At 42.1% G+C, this 19,839-nt stretch overlaps 1 protein-coding gene across 1 annotated transcript in view; it reads left to right on the top strand.

Annotated features, from left to right (window-relative positions):
- Positions 1–15,846: 15,846 nt before the first annotated feature.
- Positions 15,847–19,839, top strand: part of LOC139754577 (poly(A) RNA polymerase, mitochondrial-like) — a 36,752-nt gene continuing 32,759 nt past the window's right edge. The window contains exon 1 of the mRNA XM_071671959.1: positions 15,847–16,083. Coding sequence (XP_071528060.1) covers positions 15,936–16,083 — 148 coding nt within the window. The 5' untranslated portion in view covers positions 15,847–15,935. The remainder of the gene's footprint in view (positions 16,084–19,839) is intronic.

The raw sequence follows: 19,839 nt of genomic DNA, 5'->3' as shown, positions 1-19,839 counted from the left end.
AATCGGTCTAAACAATAGCCTCCAACCTATGTTAGCATGAGCCCCCACCAAACCAAACATTCACCAGTCTAGCGCAGCAAGCAGCCGATCCAAACGGCAACGACCAGTCTAGTAGCCTAGCCACTAACTGTTCCAAACAGTAACCACCACAAGCCTAGAAACTAACCAATCCAGACATTGACACCTAGTTTAACCTAACTCTCCTCACTAATCCTTCAGGATTCTAATATCTTGGTCAGTCAAATTGGGCCAATCAATTCACTGCATATATATGTGAAAATTCTAATTGATCTTTGGGTTATAGAAGTCATAAGAGGTTGTTATCAATGGAAGCATGTTGTCGGGTACGAGGTGTACATTGCTAGGTATTGTGAATCCTGAAAGTCGGGAAGCGGGTTGGCAGAATGTGTGCAGCAGTGTAGAACAGCTAGGTAGTGAGTGGTCTGTATAGGTAGGTGGGTCGCATACACTGAGTGACACTGTCCAGAGACAGCATCCATGTGGGGTCTGGTCCCCGGCCACTCCACTCCCACTAATTTAATGAGGCAGCTTCGTTATGCTGGTAAGTGAACATAATGCATCGAATGCATTTATTTTCCAGCTGCATCTAGCGTAATGAAGTAGGAGGATATGCTGCTATACTTCAAATGTTAAGCAGAAAAAATATTCAAGATGCTGCTTTACTAGTTAATCAGCATTTGCAAAAAGATAAAACGATATATATATATATATATATATATATATATATATATATATATATATATATATATATATATATATATATAATATGTGTGTGTGTGTGTTACTGGACTCCGCGCACTTGAGGTTACACTGCGAGTGAGAAGTAACCTTTGGCGATGCTGTATCTTCGTCAGTTGACGAGAGTACAGTCTCGTCAAAGAACTCGCTTCAAAGGACTCTTTCATAAAGTAATTATGAATATATACATATATATATATATATATATATATATATATATATATATATATATATATATATATATATATATAATATATATATATTAGCACTAACGTAACATCATTCCAAAGCTAAAAAAGAAAAGAAAAACGAAATCGTTACCCTGCACCACTTCCAACAATGATGTTGAAACACTGTTACGTGCTGTAGTTCCTGCACGGTGGATGTCGGGATACTTTCCCGTATTCGAGACATGCTTTGAGCTGCTGGGGGCCTGAATATGCAAGAGGGTGAAAGGCGAGCAAAGGCTAGTGGGAACTGGTGCGATATGGTATACAGGGGGCGATGCACTGTCAGTGGGCTGAACCAAGGCATATGAAGTGGTTGAGATACCATATACCTCCCACACTGTTGATGTTGGGATTCTAACTTGTGATTTGGGACACTATACTTTGTACTGCGGCCTCCACAGTCAACATGCTGATACGCTCACTACTACTGTGGGCTGCTGGGGCTCTGTAGAGCTATAGATCCCATCGTGTATTATCTGGGACACTGGCATGTCATAAGTACCAACACAGTAGCTACTGGGAAACTTGTGTGTCCTTAGACTTTAGGTTTTGGGACACTGATCCCAACACAGTAGCTGCTGAGTGTCTTCGTCCCATGACTTTGCCTGGTGGAACACTCTGGTCCCAACTTAGTAGCTGCTGGGACATTTGTGTGTCTTAGAACCCAAGACTTTAGCCGTTGGAACACTCTGGTTCCATCACAGTAGCTCTTGGGACACTCATCCCAACGCAGTATCTGCTGGGACAATGTTTGCGTGGTGTGTGTGTGTGTGTGTGTGTGTGTGTGTGTTGGGGCGTCCCTGACCCTTGCTTGGAATGCAGACTGCACTGGGCCCAGGACCTTGAACATGGGCCCAGCGCTGCACACACACACACACTCGCTATAACGAACACGCCCTTCCTCCACACTCACCATCTCTCGCCCAGCAGAGACGGAGTACACGGGAGTCGTAACAACCACAGAGGGACGTTGTACTCGACGACTTGTGCCCCAGGTCCGTCATTGACCAAGTCTACAATCGTCAGCGGGGCGTGGACGGACGACCGTCGGGGGGGTTGGGTCGACTTCCCATCTCGTCCCGACGTGGCCTCTGTCCGGATGTGCATCGTGCTCACCCGTCAGCATCCGAGGGTGGCTGCCGCAGCTACGTGAGGGTGTATACCTCCGCCGATGAGGTCTTCCCTCACCGTGATGGTGAGGATGATGACGTGAGGAGGAGGAAGGGGTGGTGCACACAGGAGAGATGGAAGATACGAGTCCAGAAGCCGTGAGTTAAGAGGAGGAAAAAATGATAAGAGGGAGGACCTAGAAGTACACGTTGCTCATCCAGGGGCACTGCTCCAGTCATTGCTGGTGAGAGGGGATGGTGTCGCCAGCACGGGACTCAGACCCGAAGCCTAGGGCTCAGTAAGGTTAAGTTTACAGTAACACCCGCCAAGGGGGTGGGGGAAAAAAACGTGCATTCTCAGGTCTCTTAAAACAACATTAAGTGAGGCCATTTCTGGTGTGCCTGGCCCAGAGGCCGTCCAGCATGAGGGAGAGGGAGGGACCGCGTCTGGAAAAATGATGGGCCGATGATCATCTGGAAATGCAAAAATTGCGAGTTATTGTCATCTCTGCTCTTGTTCGCAAGCTTCGGAGGGAGATGAGCTATGACGAAGCTCATGCGGTAAAGGTCAAGCAAGGTCATGTTACCATTGGGGTGGGGGGGGGAGTGAGAAATTGCCAAGTAACTGCAGGAGACGTCGGAGGGGAGGAGGTCAAAGTACTCCAGAGAAGGTCGTGGAGGAGGATGGTCATGCAGAAGTCACAGAGGATCACAAGTCAGTATACAGGAGATGAACGTCTAGTCGTGGCAAGGTGGGGGTCATTAGAGAAGATGCTGGGGAAGATATGAGCACAGCGGGGAAGGTCGTGGAAGGCTATTCTCCCGTGGGAGAGGTCATGGAAGGTCATGCAGCTGTTTAAGGGAGGTTATGAATACGGTCAAGTCACGGCAAGATCGATTAAGGAAGGTCCAGTCGATCAGGAAGGGTTAGGGAAGGTCAGGGGGGCAGCAGCAGGAGACGCCAAGGAAATTCCGGGATGGTTGCAAAAGAGATACGAAAAGTTCAAAACAACAGAGGTCAGAGAAGGTCGGGATCTCGAAAAGGACGGTCCCAGTGTAACGAGGGAAAGGTCAGGGTAACCAGACAAGGACCATACGAGAGAGAGAGAGAGAGAGAGAGAGAGAGAGAGAGAGAGAGAGAGAGAGAGAGAGAGAGAGAGAGAGAGAGAGAGAGAGAGAGAGAGTGTAACTACATCTTGTATTTTTGGACGAGGGGGAGGTGCCGGGCAAGGAGCTGGACAGGTGGCGCTACTGCAGGCCGGGAGGCCACACCCGGACGGCCAGACATAACCTAAGTGACCTCAAGGCAGGAGCGAGGTCTCCCTCTCCCCGCCTGGTGTTTGATGCTCCTGCTGCTGAGTCATGAGCTGGCTCACCCACTGCTGCAAGATGGGATGGCAGCGATGGATACAGTGACGCCACTGAGTTCATAGATTCACGCGAACACGAGGAATGGAGGAAAATAATATAGGAAGCGCCGAATTAACATTGCCTAATTTCCTCAAGTATCCCCTAGCAGTAGAAAACGTGACCCATCATCCCATTTTCTATCATCTTGTCACTATGTGATCAACGACTTAACAACTGACCCAATACTCTTGAGACCCATATTTGCCAAATTGAATATTTCTTACGTGATTTTTTCCCCTTTACTAAGATTCAAAGTTCTCAGATATCTTTTTTATATATCTGATGTGCAAGACTGTACCAGGTCATAAGGACATAAGTCTACTTCAGAAACTCACAAAGAATGGCTTATGGAAAGCCATAGTCTCGGGAGCGGCACATCTGTGTCAAATATCTTAAAGGCAGCACCTTTAAACCTGGACAAGAGCGATGTAACACATCCAGGTGTGGCATTCTGACCAGTAGGAATTACTGTGTCATCCTAAGTAAAGTTTCATGTGTCCAAAATCCTGTCAAGGAAATACGTGATCTCTTTCTTTAATCCTAAACTGTTGCGGGCAATTGGAAGGAGAAAACGATGTCGACCAAAAAAAGAAAAAAAGAAAAAAAAAAAAAAAAAAAAAAACTGAATTTCGAAACATTTCTCGTAATCGTCTACAGAAAGAACAGTAGGCTTTCACTTCCATAACACATTGTATTAAACTCCTCACAGCAGGACATCAAAACATCTTTTCATATCCAGATGAAAAATTATCGATTCCTTATATTGTTGGAGTGAAATTTAAAAAACACTTTCTTTACCTTTTCTCCTAACAGCTACAACCTCTGCACCTTTTCCAAAGGCGGGATTTCCACATCCTTTAAAACTTTTAAATGTATTTTCCTTCGACATTTCATAAGCTCTTTCTTTCCTATTCTATTTAAGGCTTGACCTAGACAACAACTTTTGTCCGTAACTGGCGCCTTTAATTTAAATAGAGGAATAGAATGAGGGCGCACGTCTCTGACTTAGTGATACTAAGAGAACATAGAAAATGGCTACTGAGAACGTCGAGGTGTCGACCTTAAGTTCACTGTAGATACCGAGGTCGCTGCCTTATCCACCACCTCTTGCAATGGTCAGGGCGCCACTGTCTTACTTGCCACGTCTTGCGTTGGTCCGGGCGCCACTATCTTACTTGCCACCTCTTGCGATGGTCGGGGCGCCACTGTCTTACTTGCCACCTCTTGCGTTGGTCCGGGCGCCACTGTCTCACTTGCCACCTCTTGCGATGGTCGGGGCGCCACTATCTTACCTGCCACATCTTGCGTTGGTCGGGGAGTGACAAAGACTCCAGAAAAGAGAAAAAGGAGTCCTAGATAAGCTGAACGCGTCCTCCTCATGTTATGTGTTTCTGTCTTAGTCTTGATGAGTTACATTCTTACAATGTTCATTATTCCATTATATCAACAAATCATAGCATTTTGGGTTTCTATTACCATTAGGACATTATTTACGGTTACTTTTGATGAAAAACGAAATCTATACACGTGAAGGTTTACAAGGCCATCATGGGGTCGATGTGAAAATTTCTTCAGTCGAGGATGTTGAGGTTTACTGGAACATGACAAATACCGTCTTTTTTGCTATGTTGAATCCACAAGGATGGAGATGGTTGCTGGTGGCCATCAGCAAGAGGCCCTATAGATCCTGACGATATGATGGAGAGTGTTAGTGTGAGGGAGGATAACTTCTGAGAGGTAGTCGAGATGTGGTTCAGTCCCTCACATCCCCACATACCGTCTCAAGGGCCCGGGTATAACCATTATTACTCGTCTTGACCACACGTGTGACCCGTGGAAGATGAAAAGTGATCGACGTCCATAATATACTGTTGAAGCTGCTGTCATCATTTAGGCTGGAGATATCCGGAGGTATGTACCTCAAATCACTGCAAAAGTTAGAAGTCTGATGGAGGGAAGGTTACAGATCTGCTGGTTACTGTCAGAGTTACGGTCATTCCCAGGAATGTTGGTGTATTATGGAGGAGGAGGATCCTGTGAGTCGTGCAGGACCCTTCCTACCATCCCTAACATCCTTCCTGACCAGGGCCTCTCCCTCTCCTCCCCAATGCGGCACACTCCCTCTCTTACAGATCCTTTGTCCGCTGCCACACCACATTTTCAGCCGAAGGAGTGAAGGATTTTAAGGAATTCACTGTCCTTTTAAAAGCGGCCGCACCATACGTTCCTGCGCTTTTGTGTAGATCTTGGAAGGAAGACTGGCGGAGGAGGTCTGTGGAGAGGTGGACTCCGGCGCTTAGGGACGCCATCCCTCGGAGGCCTGGTGGTATGGGACGCCCACGGTGAGGGACACTGGTAGAGGGTCCCGGTGTTGGGGACGCCGATGCTGAGGGACGCCAGTGCTGAGGGATGCCAGTACTGAGGAACGCCAATACTGAGGAACGCTGGTGATTAGGAGACACAGTTGCTGAAGGATGCCGTGCTGATTAAGGACGCCTATTCTGTGAGACGACAGTGCTGAGGAACACGGCTGCTGAAGGACGCCCTTGTTGAGGGATCATAACGCTAAAGGTCGCTAGTGATGAGGAGCTCCGGGGCTGAGGTACATTTCACGATGTATTCGGAGGAAACGCTGTTGCTGAAGGAGTCGGTGCTGAGGGACGCCAATAATGAGGGACATAAGAGCTGAGAGAACATCATGTGAGAGGAAGTTGATGAAGGACGTCAGTGAGGGACAATGAATTGATTAAAGCTTATAATGAGGAATCCTGACTGTGAGATACGTCGAAGTTGGAGGCGCTGGTATGATGGACGTCTGGGTTGTAGACGCTGGAATGAGAGATCTCAGTGTTGTGGACGCTGGTGTGAGAGCCTTCAACGTTGTGAACGCCAGGGTTGGAGCGTGGGGGATATAGCTGTGGACACACTGCCAACTTCTGCACAAGGCAGAGGCTTCTGTACATTCTTCTCACTGACCTGTCACACATAACGGAGCTCGGGGTGAACGGAGGCCCCCCCTGAAGACTGGAGGACTCCTCTGCTCACCATTACTCTCTCTCTCTCTCTCTCTCTCTCTCTCTCTCTCTCTCTCTCTCTATCTATCTATCTATCTATCTATCTATATATATATATATATATATATATATATATATATATATATATATATATATATATATATATATATATTCATACATATTCGCCATTTCCCTCGTTAGCGAGGTAGCGTTAAGAACAAAGGACTGAGCCTCTGAGGAACTACCCTCACTTGGCCCTCTTCTCTGTTCCTTCTTATGGAAAATTAAAAACGAGAGGAGCGGATTTCCAGCACCCTGCTCCTTCCCCTTTTAGTCGCCTTCTACGACACGCAGGGAATACGTAGGAAGTATTCTTTCTCTCCTATCCACAGGGATATATATATATATATATATATATATATATATATATATATATATATATATATATATATATATGTATGTATGTATGTATGTATGTATAATGAGCGAATGCTGCCTCTCTTGTATGTTCCTGGCGCTATCTTGCTAACGCGGAAAACGGCGGTTAAATATATATATATATATATATATATATATATATATATATATATATATATATATATATATATATCCCTTCTTTCTTTATGAGAAGTGGGGGAAGTCTGCACTTGGCTCGAATGTCAACCACGCTACACCGTCTCTGTCTAGAAATCATACGAGCAAACACGTTATCGTTAAGGGAAACGAGCTATTAACATTCCATGGAAGAAATCAGTCATCAAGAAGGTAATGCCTCACGACACTGTGTCCTGGGGAAAACAACCAAGGGCAAGAGGAAAGTGCACAGCTTCTAATGATCCACCAGACACATGACACGTTATAGGTAACTAGACAGGACGGGAATGGACAGAGGATTGCTGCCAGAGACGGTTGGGGGTCTGCTCAGGACTGTTATTTGAGTTCTGTAAAGAAGCATTCGATGCAGTCTATAACACCGTCAAGCTACACGAGGGAAGAACATTTCTCTTACATGAATACAGTCCAGTTAGTATAGGATGATGTATACACAATACAGTTGCCCTCGCTCTACCCCCTGATGACTGTCCGGCCTCACCTGGTATGGTTACTTCACGACCCCGTCACCCAAGGCTCTCCCAAACAGTCAAGCTTAAAACGGTATATATCTGGACGGATGGAACGTGGGAAATTCTATTTCTTACTTGAGGAAAACCGAAGTCTAAATATTGTCACCTCCCTTGACCCTAACTCTAGGCGTCTTCTAAATGAACGTCACATCTGTGTCACCTCGAGTCGTATGTCGTAAAAAGAAGCCTTATGTCGTGCGTGACGCTGGGCAAAGGGTCTTTGGTCGACGTAAGACAAATGTGAACCAAGCGTCGGGGTGGAGTAACAGATGAGTCACACGACTCAGCCCGAGTCACAAGATTGTCTTGGTGGGACATGACCCAGGGCGTTCTCGTTTTACCGTCTCGTCGCAAATACCTCGTGATGATAAGGAGGCAGGTTCTACCAGGCAGTGACGACCTGCCTCTCACGAGAACACAGCAAGAGCACGTCCGCTCACGCGCCTGCTGGAGAGCCGCTTACCTGGCTTGAAGTCAGTAGGTTCACCCGCGACGTAGGTGGCATGACGTAAAAGTATAGATCATCCTCAAAAAATCTTCAAAGTTTTGAGAGAGGTAATCTGTGTAAACACCTTACAGGGTCGAGGGCAAAGCAGTCCGACTTGCTCACTTTCTAACCTCAAAACTTGACCCACTTGCCCTAGGTCGCAGCGCTTGTTCTTCATCCTTTTAACGTGGATATTACTGTGATTATTATTCCTGAGAACTGGCCGCTTGTGGGCCCCAGCCATGAACTAGACAAGGTAACAGTCGGCAAGCCACAGTATTACATGATTACTATGTGGACGCTGGCAACTCACAGGTGAGCAGTAGCAATGTCTGCTTCTTTCCTTATATCGCAAATCTTCGGAATCAGTACCTTTTTCTTCATATCATGATCAACAGCCACGACCTGAACCCTTTTCAAATTGTAGGTTTTCCAGTTCTTCCCAAGTCCATACATTCTTTTCTCTTGTCTCTATACTTCTCTATCTTTGATATTTCAAGTAAGGCCTGGCCTCAGTGTGGTCTTTTGTACGTGACTGGAGCCTTTGGAGTGAAAAATTGTGATGGTACTGTTATGCCAGAGCTCAGGGAGGTAAGTGGTGATGGCCGCACTGACGCTCTGGTGGTGACGAGTTGGCTGAGTGAGAGTAAAGTTGAGGACAAGGGAAAAAATATACCGCCCACGTATTACCTGCGTGTCGCAGAAGACGACGAAGTGGGGCGGGAGCAGGTAGCTGGAAATCCTCCCTTCCTGTATAACTTTTCAAAAGAAGGAACAGAGCAAAGGGCTAAGTGAGGAGCTTTCCCTCTAAAGGTCAGTCACTTGTTCTTGACGCTACCTCGCCCATACGGGAAATGGTGAGCATGCATGGATAAAAAAAAAAAAAAAAAATCGGACTGGTCTCCAACTTTGCGTTCCTTTCATCCCTGTCCCCTTACACACAGAACTGGTACCATTTTTCACCATCAGCTCGGGCAAGTTCACTGAATGTAACTTGTGAAAGATAACACAAATGTTCGCTACCATACTCCTGTTATCTGCGTGAACCCGAAAAACTGAATACCAAGTGCATGCATACATCAATAGACCGCAGCGTCCTCCCCAGGATCAGGAACACAACGAAGAGAGAGAGAGAGAGAGAGAGAGAGAGAGAGAGAGAGAGAGAGAGAGAGAGAGAGAGAGAGAGAGAGAGAGAGAGAGAGAGAGAGAGAGCATGAAATCAAAGAATATGCCATTAGACTTTAAATACGGATGCGCAATAACACATCTTGGACTTAAACACAGGTACACGTACAACAAAAAAAATGTGTTGCTTCCAGCTACTCTTGTTGACATGTCATTCCATGTTAACAACCCTATTAGATAAGGACTAGTTGCCTCAAAGTAGAAATAAAAAAAAAGATTATCTACGCGTTTAAATCAAGGTTGGCGGGGGATTGATGACTGTGGATACTTATGGTAAATCTTCTCTTACTCTTCTTTTTTCCAGACTAAATATATTTAGGTCATTTGCACAGCTTTGATAAGATTCGTTTTTCTGTGTGGTAATCATCTCAATAACTCGCCTCTGCAACCTGTTTCATCTACGTCTTTTCATGTTCTTGCGGATAACCAACATTAGCACATTACTGAAGGTACGTTTATTAGCACTACGCACTACTCACTTGACTTACGTCACAAGAGACTTACACCGGTCTTTTTCCTACTGAACGATATGGAGCTAATCAGAGTTTACACTACACTTTGTCTTGTCGTAAAATTGTTAGCTTACAGACATTATGAATCCACTTGCCACTCTGGAGCCCAACCTATCACTTTGTCTAAGTTAATATAAAGCTGTAGACGTTCATTTTCTGTCGTAGCGTTCTGCGTTACAGTTTAGCGTCGCCTGCAATCACTGTCGTCATTAACATACCTTAGAACGTATGCACCTATACATCACTGCACCTGGACCAATGACCGATTGTAACTCATCCCATAACGTCCACTGTGATATTCTATCAACTTTTCAAACACAGTGTTAAGTAAAAGAGTTAAAAGATAGAAACGTATAAACTTGGCCGATGATATCAGTTTATTATGAATTTGACTCACTAGCTCGTGTTTAACGAATTCTGGCTTGGATTCTTCTCCGGGTTGCAGGTGATGTCGGAGCGTTCTTCCTAGTCTACGGATTGAACATGTGACGTTATCGCAGTGTCATTTTCAAGTCTTATGAACTAACTAGTATGACTTGCTTTTCGTAATGCTAGTCAAAAATCTACTTAACAACTTAAAAAACTGAAATTAGTCAACCTGATTCCATCATATGAGTTAATACTGGGATAAAAATGTCAATGTTATAGGGGTAATTATACTAAAATGCATGATCTTAAGGCAACACGTCTGCAGGATGGCGCTCAACCTGATCATGGCAGTGTTATAAAATGCTACGTAAAAAAAGAACAAGTCTTCCTCTCGTAGATAAACCACCTTTAAGATCCTCTCCATGATGAAGAGAGTAGTGGCTATAGTCCCACAATTTGGTGACGGTAAGGCGTTTACGTGGAGAATGTCGGATGAAAGGTGACGACTGGGTGACCACTGAAGGAATGCTGGAGTGATGGGTTAGGACTGACGGTTAGTGAATAATGGGCGGGAAGTTTCGGATAAAGTCCTGGTTTCAATTACTATGTTACCTGTTAAGAATCAAAATCTTTAATTGGAAAAATCCTTCACGAATGTTAAGCAGAATTTCCTTGAAAAAAAATCCAGGCGAAATTAATTTTCCTTTAGTTTCACCTGTTACTTTTTGTTTATCAATTTCCTATCATTATATATATATATATATATATATATATATATATATATATATATATATATATATATATATATATCAGAATCTTTTCCATCTTAGGGGGTAGGAGGAAGCATGGGACACAAACCTCACCTACCTCTGTCTTGTCATGACACTCTTGGGAAACACCTGTTTTTATAAACCACGACTCGACGGTCTTACCTACACCGGGATGAGAGCACTACAGGGGTGAGGACGATCACAGGCTACAACAATCTTGGATAACACTACAACACAACCACCATGACCATCCACTGCTGCCCTCTACCTGAGACCCATTGTTGTTTACATCAGCTGGGTACTCCAGCCACCCGCCACCGCGAGCAAGATTTCTTCCTAGAGCAGTCATCATTTTGAAAAGGTGAGAGAAAATATATATTTTTCTTTAGAGTACTGATATGTACTAAAATATGTATATAATTGAGCATTATAGTTTGAGACACATTTGCCGCCATGACGTTAAGGAACGAACGACAGTGAGGGGGCGTCGGCCAGGTGTCTCCTCGCGGACCGCGACCTTTCTTGGCTCTTTTGTTATGAAACTTTTCTCATGATGGGCCAACCATTCTCGACGAGGGGACAATGCGACAAGGACACATGAGATCCTCTCTGTTAGGGAACTTTTTACCTTTTCGCTGGTGCAGTTACAGTCGGATGTTGCGTAATATCAGTCTCCTGCTGTGAGAATGTCGGTTCCCACAGACGACATCATCCAGGGGAAGACGTTGGTGTACCATCCAAGGACTATCCCTACATTCCGTCGGAAATGAGAAAAGAAGTCACATTTTCCTATAAAAATCAACCTTCTAATCATGGAAACTTTAACTACAGGCCGCAAATGGCTGCAGGTTCGGTAGAACAGCTGATAGTGAGAGCTGAAGGAAAGATTTGTGCTGGTCTTCCGGAGAAGTGCACGCCAGGAATCTCGCGCCTCCTTTTAGGACCTCCCAGGACTAAATCACTGATTTCCGTTCCTTTTCCCGAGAATTTACCCTCTAACCAGTTCCTTTTTCTAAATAATCTCTTCTTATTGCTTTTATTTTTCTCTTTTCAGGTCTTGCTTATTTATTCGTCTTCCCTTTGCCTATATATTATTCAGATCAGCTTATCAATACGTTCAAGTTAGCAAAGCTATTAAGGTAACTGATATTTGTTCTCTAGTAATAAGACTGGACAAAACTACATCTCGAGCTAGCACTAACCGCAACTCTGGTATAATGTTGTTTAAGAATTAGTAACATTAAAGTTACAACTTAGCCTTCAACCTGCTCGAATCGCGTTGGTGGCTTCAAACGGAAAGTTGGATGTTCAAATGTTGCCACACATCAAGACCGCGAATGTACTTCACTTACCAGTCTTCTTGCTAACTTCTTTCGTTCCATCTTCATCTTGCTGCAATCCTTATCACATACCCTCTTATAACTATTGCATGCATGTACAGACAGCAATCCTGGAGCAAATAATGAGTCAACACAATCCTGCAAGAGAAATTTCCTCTCAATCCTCTTAAATATTCGCGTGTCGCCGTGAGTGCCACATACCCCTCGGGCGTTGAGGACGAACAGGTTGGACTGTTTATGATTTTCATTATAATTCCTATTTTCATTTCACACGTTTCACAACTAAATTCAGCTGGTTTTTGTTTATTGTGTGCCATTGTGGTGATATGTAATATGACAGAGTGATGACAGCGGTGTCGGGAACCTGCATTTTGACAGTAATATCAAGGAGGGGCGCCGATGAGGGTGTCAGATGATCTTCAAGGGAAAAGGGAATGATGGCTATCAACGCGGTGCACCACCACTCGACGTAGATCAGGCAGAGTACGCTAAAAGGCATATAAAACATCCGATAGCCCTTAGTTATATGCGGGTTCGACTAACGCTTGATAATCTTTTCATTGACACGATGCTTTATATATCTAGTATTTATTTTATTGAGTCATTGAAATTCTAAACCTGTGAACATGACAAAAAGCAAAGTAAATGCTAAGTAAAAGTTCATGCTGAACTCAGGAAAACAAATCTGTGGGAGGCTGTAGCTACAGACCACTTTAAAAATCTTCCATATGCACACAAGTGATACATATGCGATACACTGTGAAAAAATATTTCAAAGAAGACGTCCCTACGTTCGCAAGATAACCTCGTTATCATTCTTTTTCTATAACTTCGATTGTGGCATAGTCTTGCCCATGGTGTTGGCTACTATCAAAAATGAATTGGTGTCGAATATGCATCTGCCCAAGCCAAGTGGGCTACTCTAAAAGGAAATGCAGATCTGCCCTTTCAATAGTCGGTGGAAGGTTTTGTATCTTGAAAGATTAGAAAATGTTCTAATTACACGAATAGTTCTAAAGTACTTTACATATTTTCTTTACTGAAAATCTATATGTCGCTTCTTATAGAATTTTCAATGAATATAACAATCTAAAGTAATAGAAAAGATCAACTTCCATCATAAAATCTGGTTGAAGTACTCCTTAGCACAGATTTTATCTAAAAAAAAAGTTTACCTTCAGACATGGAGGGTAATGCTGGTATGTCCCAATGATTCCTATCAAATATGATGGTTCATTCCAACTACCGAGTTTTCACCTAAATGGAAACTATAAGACCATATATCACTCTCCAGCGAAACTATATTGGCTCTCTAAATGATAAAAATCATGCGAAATGTCCAACAGTACCTGGCAAGTCACATTGCCCTCGAAGTCTAGCCATCCTGCAGTTTATTTACCATTGGGAACTCTACCCTGCAGGCCACAGGTGATGTGGCCTGCCTAGTAGAAAGACAGCAATGAGAATGTTGGGTAAAATGATCGACAGGTTACATCATGGTGTTTTTCTACTCGGCGGGTATATATCGCAATCGGATTTTCCTTCCCGCCAATAACATTGTTATGGGATCTTAGTACGCGGCAGATCACCCGCTATGTGATCTTTCTACCCGGCAGGTAATATTGTTGTAGGATCTTATATTGCAAGTAACGTTGATGAGCGATCATCCTATCCGGCAGGTAACGTTGCTTTAGGTGTATTTTTAACCTGTTAGTTATGTTGGGCCGGAGTCTCTCTACCTGGGAGGGAACATTGCTCTACGTTTGTGTAGCAGGTCATGTTGTCATTCGCCTATGATGTACCTGCTGCGTAGAAAGTCCCCTGCTGTAATTTATCTATCGGGCTGAAAGTTCTGTGGAACGATGTGACTTGCTCAGTCCTTGAAAGACTGACGTCCAACTGATGGAATCTGTTATTGTTAGTCCTGGTGCTGACTGTTGAAGAATTTGAGCTTCCTTGCATCCATGAATAGACTGCTTGATTTTTTCCAAGCTTACATGATCTAAAATAGCATTTCCCCTTCATCTTAGAAGAGAAAAAAATTTGAGATTTCGGAACCTCAAGGAAGAATAACGGCATGATGTCATCTTGCAGTACATTGAATCTCAGTACCGTCCTTCAGTGTATGGTCCTCAGAGCCGTGAATACTAAATGCCTTTTGTGTCAAAAGTTACTTGGACATATTGTTTGAGACTCCAACTAAAAGCCAGAGGAAGTAAGGGAGAAAAAGAGGGATCAAAGATGAAGGCTAACCAGCGTCTTCATGTGTATCCGCTATCTGGAACGTGATAAATTGATATGACATAAGGGAGAGTTTCGTCATAGATGTAAGCGGGTATCACAAAAGCTGCTATGAAGGAATTTGCTAACGACAATACTTGACAAAACCAGATATAAAGACTAGATGAATTATGCTTCAAAGACTTAATTTGAAAAAAAAAAAAAAAATCCATGAGTAATAAACATTGATCGGAACAGGAACACGAACGTATCACTGACTAAATTACTGAAATACTCCCTCAGTTCTATATCCCCTTCTTTTCCAACACCAAATGACAAATTGGTTACAATAGATCAAAGAACTGAATAGAAGCATAAAGTGAATGATGTAGTATCTTGTTAAAGCATGTGGATCATAGTTTTAAGAGAAATTTCTTCAATTCGCCACCTTACCCTACACGAATAATTTTTGTGTCAAGTCGGAGTCATCATTCTTTATGGACTCAGTGAAAACTTACATACCTATTTCATGTCGTGAAAGCACAAGTTTAGGGTCCAAAGAACAAGAAAACATGCCAAAAAGTTTATGTATTAAGGATTAAGACAGCTTAGGCTTAAACTGGTGGGCTTATTTGAATATCGTCACTAGTACTCCATTATTAAGATTATGTTGAAATTGGATATGAAGTTTTATATCCAAAAAAAATTTTCGTTTCTTCATTTTTTATTCTCAAAAACACTTTACATGAGTTCACGGACGCACAGGCCAAAGGAACAGCTCTACCAAAGTGATGCGAGACAGACTAAACTGTAGATAGATTCCAATCTCGTGCTCAATGCTCAGGTTCTACCTGTGAAAGTTAATACGGTAAAATTCACTGAAAATGACTTTATACATCTAGATTTACGGTGATGTTCTACCGAAAGCGTGAATTGACATTCAAGTTGTCCAAATTGATTTCCAAATCCTATTATCAGTTGCTAGCTAAGTAAGAGAGCCTGAATATTTGGGATTTCAGTATGGCTCATAGATAGACTTTTGTTAATATCTATTTAGTTATCACTTTACATCAACTGTCAATCAAAGCGCACGTTTATAATTGTTTTGATGTGGTTTTTAAAAACCATCCCTCAGAAACTAGAACAGAACAGCAAAGATTAATAATCATCCGGAATTTGGATTCTTGCTCGTCCTCCAACATCTGATCAACAGCTGATTTTGTTCCAGCAACATGAATGTGCTTGCCTTTTTCTACTTTTTAAGCGATAAAATGGAAAGTATTAAATCTTGAAATGCAAAATTGTTCTGTATGAATATTGAATTAAGTATTTTGTTATCTAAGAGTGATATGAGCTATTTGTATGCTTTATGATTAACGAGTTTTACCTATGGTACTACGAGTATTATGGTTGCATCCAATGTTTACATACAGAAGGCTGCCGCAATGATAACGTGTTATGCTTTCCCTATACGCCGCAGTCTTAAATGGACCGTAAATTTTCATAGGAAGGCATTTCATTTATTCCCCTTGATAAATTCTCGAATGTCCACAGGTGAGATTCAAAGTTGATTGATGTAAAGAAGTAGATATAGATGATTATTCAGGTAAATCGGGCAGATTTCGAAATTTAAAAGCCGGTATATTTTACAAACCTGTTTTGGATTACAAGTTCCTGACAGATTATCCAAACTCTTAGGTGTTATAGATCTTAAGACGTTAGCTGTTGTGACACACGGCATATGAAACTTGTACATTAGGAAGGGAAAGCTGAAAAATCGTTTCGTGCATCCCCCAGCTTTCGAAAAATATGGTCAGAATCGTTCAAAAAACACCATAAACTATCGGAAAAACAGCAGCAACTAAACCAAGCCTAACCTATTAGATCTATGTTAACTTGACAAAATTTTCGGTATGTTCGAAACGGTAAGTAAAGAGAATAAGCTACCTATAAATAATTGTTATTTTGCCGACCAATTGGCACCGGCTGGTCTGACGTTATTTAACATTATTTACATAGATTTATGCCACAATTTAGTTAATGTGAGGTTGGGGGCAAAGCATTTTGGTTGGGGGTCGTTAATGTGGTTATGATTGCTGAATTAATAGTTTTGCAGTGCATTGAAACCATCAGTGGTAGATTGATAAATAGACTATGGAATGACAGATGTAGAGCTTGATATGGAGAAGTTTTGGAGGATTCTGAATATAAGGGAAAATGTGATGTTCACCAAATAGTGGGTAAAACACTTATATAAAGTCAATAATATATGAAAAACCTTCTTTACTAGCTGGAATTTTTATTATAAATATGCTCACATTGATATGGTGTGTTGTTAGGTGCTGCTTGTGCAGTGGTTGTGCGGTTGTATGAACGTGTGATATGCCTCAGTTTAGCTGACATTCAACAGCAGTTGATGTAATCTTCAGTTTTTGTTGTATTTGGTACATTTCAACTTGGATGTCAAAAGTTCAGATAGTACTTGGCCGTTGAAATGGTTGATAAAGTTTTTTGTAATTTTTGTTTTATGTTTCCCTTTTAGTTATATTGATTAATTCTGACATTTTCCTTGATATTTATAACCTCACCTTTATTGCCATATTTTTTATAGAATACGATATAATTCTCTTAACTTATATTCAGGTCTCTGAGCTTGATATTACATATGGTTTTAAGAATTAAGTGATTATGTTCTGTAGGGTAAATAAAGTGTTTAAGGAATAATAGAGCAAGATTTGGACCATTTTACATTATTGAATGATATTAATGAAGTATTCCTGGTAAATTATATGGGAGGGTATTGATTGAGAGGGTGAAGGCATGTACAGAGCATCAGATTGGGGAAGAGCAGTGTGGTTTCAGAAGTGGTAGAGGATGTGTGGATCAGGTGTTTGCTTTGAAGAATGTATGTGAGAAATACTTAGAAAAGCAAATGGATTTGTATGTAGCATTTATGGATCTGGAGAAGGCATATGATAGAGTTGATAGAGATGCTCTGTGGAAGGTATTAAGAATATATGGTGTGGGAGGAAAGTTGTTAGAAGCAGTGAAAAGTTTTTATCGAGGATGTAAGGCATGTGTACGTGTAGGAAGAGAGGAAAGTGATTGGTTCTCAGTGAATGTAGGTTTGCGGCAGGGGTGTGTGATGTCTCCATGGTTGTTTAATTTGTTTATGGATGGGTTTGTTAGGGAGGTAAATGCAAGAGTTTTGGAAAGAGGGGCAAGTATGAAGTCTGTTGGGGATGAGAGAGCTTGGGAAGTGAGTCAGTTGTTGTTCGCTGATGATACAGCGCTGGTGGCTGATTCATGTGAGAAACTGCAGAAGCTGGTGACTGAGTTTGGTAAAGTGTGTGGAAGAAGAAAGTTAAGAGTAAATGTGAATAAGAGCAAGGTTATTAGGTACAGTAGGGTTGAGGGTCGAGTCAATTGGGAGGTGAGTTTAAATGGAGAAAAACTGGAGGAAGTGAAGTGTTTTAGATATCTGGGAGTGGATCTGGCAGCGGATGGAACCATGGAAGCAGAAGTGGATCATAGGGTGGGGGAGGGGGCGAAAATTCTGGGGGCCTTGAAGAATGTGTGGAAGTCGAGAACGTTATCTCGGAAAGCAAAAATGGGTATGTTTGAAGGAATAGTGGTTCCAACAATGTTGTATGGTTGCGAAGTGTGGGCTATGGATAGAGTTGTGCGCAGGAGGATGGATGTGCTGGAAATGAGATGTCTGAGGACAATGTGTGGTGTGAGGTGGTTTGATCGAGTGAGTAACGTAAGGGTAAGAGAGATGTGTGGAAATAAAAAGAGCGTGGTTGAGAGAGCAGAAGAGGGTGTTTTGAAGTGGTTTGGGCACATGGAGAGGATGAGTGAGGAAAGATTGACCAAGAGGATATATGTGTCGGAGGTGGAGGGAACAAGGAGAAGAGGGAGACCAAATTGGAGGTGGAAAGATGGAGTGAAAAAGATTTTGTGTGATCGGGGCCTGAACATGCAGGAGGGTGAAAGGAGGGCAAGGAATAGAGTGAATTGGAGTGATGTGGTATACCGGGGCTGACGTGCTGTCAGTGGATTGAATCAAGGCATGCGAAGCGTCTGGGGTAAGCCATGGAAAGCTGTGTAGGTATGTATATTTGCGTGTGTGGACGTATGTATATACATGTGTATGGGGGGGGGTTGGGCCATTTCTTTCGTCTGTTTCCTTGCGCTACCTCGCAAACGCGGGAGACCGACAAAGTATAATAAAAAAATAAAAAAAATAATTAATGAAGGCAATAAGGTTTAAGTATATCAGGGAAAATATTTGGTAATGCAAGAGTAGAATATCTAGTAGCAGGATTATACTAACATAAATCTTTGTCCTGCTGTGAATTGCATGGCTCCTCACTCATTCATGGGTATGACTGTTAGGGAGGTTAAATTAGGGTCTTATGAGTTCCTGTGAATTATTAAAGTTGTATTATCGTGGGGGTATTTGATTTTATCACATGTTTTCCCTGATATACTACTATTACTTTATTTGATATTTTTCAGTAAAATGTGATACTCAGAGTCAAACTCTGCAACATTTGAATTTTTAAAGCATTATACGTGTAGAATAAAATCACTATTCAAAGCTGATAGTGATATAGAGCTAATTATAGCAATCAGCTACCACAAAGTTATTTGGTATTCAAATCTAGTTGTGATGTGTAGCTAACAGGTGAATTACCATTGGTTTGACCATTCTAACCCAACACTTTGTCTGGATTTCAAGTTAGTGGTGGATATGTGCTTTTCAATGACATTTGTGGATATAGTGCAATAAAAGTTTATATTTTCATTCTTAAAATTGATATTTGCAAGAATGTTTCTCTTGCATGAAGCTGATAAATGCAGTAATAGATTGGAAATAAAAGAAAAAAAAAAACGATAGCAAATTACAGAAAGTAGTTGTTACAAGGATTAAGAAGAATCAACAAAATAATGATCTGAATTGTAATTTTGCTCACAGATGCATCAGCAGAGGTGGAGGAAAGTCAGGTGACAACATTTTGATATTGTTTACTTTTCCTAATTCTCTTCATTTCTGGATTTGGTAAAATGTTACCCCAGGCACAGTACAGAAATAACATATGGATTTGGAAGAAGCTCATATGAGTGAATTTGACAGACAGTACTGTAGGAGTGAGTGATATCAGCAATGTACGATTTGGAGCATTTTTGTTCTTGATTATTAACTGTGGCTGTGCCACTTTATTAGCATTTTTTTCAACTTGGTGTATAGAAGAAAAGTTATTAGAAATATCGTAAAAGAAAGTAGTTGAGAGATGTATAGAAGAA

This window comes from Panulirus ornatus, chromosome 17 (genome assembly GCF_036320965.1).
Source record: "Panulirus ornatus isolate Po-2019 chromosome 17, ASM3632096v1, whole genome shotgun sequence".
Lineage (NCBI taxonomy): Eukaryota > Metazoa > Arthropoda > Malacostraca > Decapoda > Palinuridae > Panulirus > Panulirus ornatus.
The sequence above is the reverse complement of the archived record's forward strand: the minus strand, read 5'-3'. Positions and strand labels throughout refer to the sequence as shown.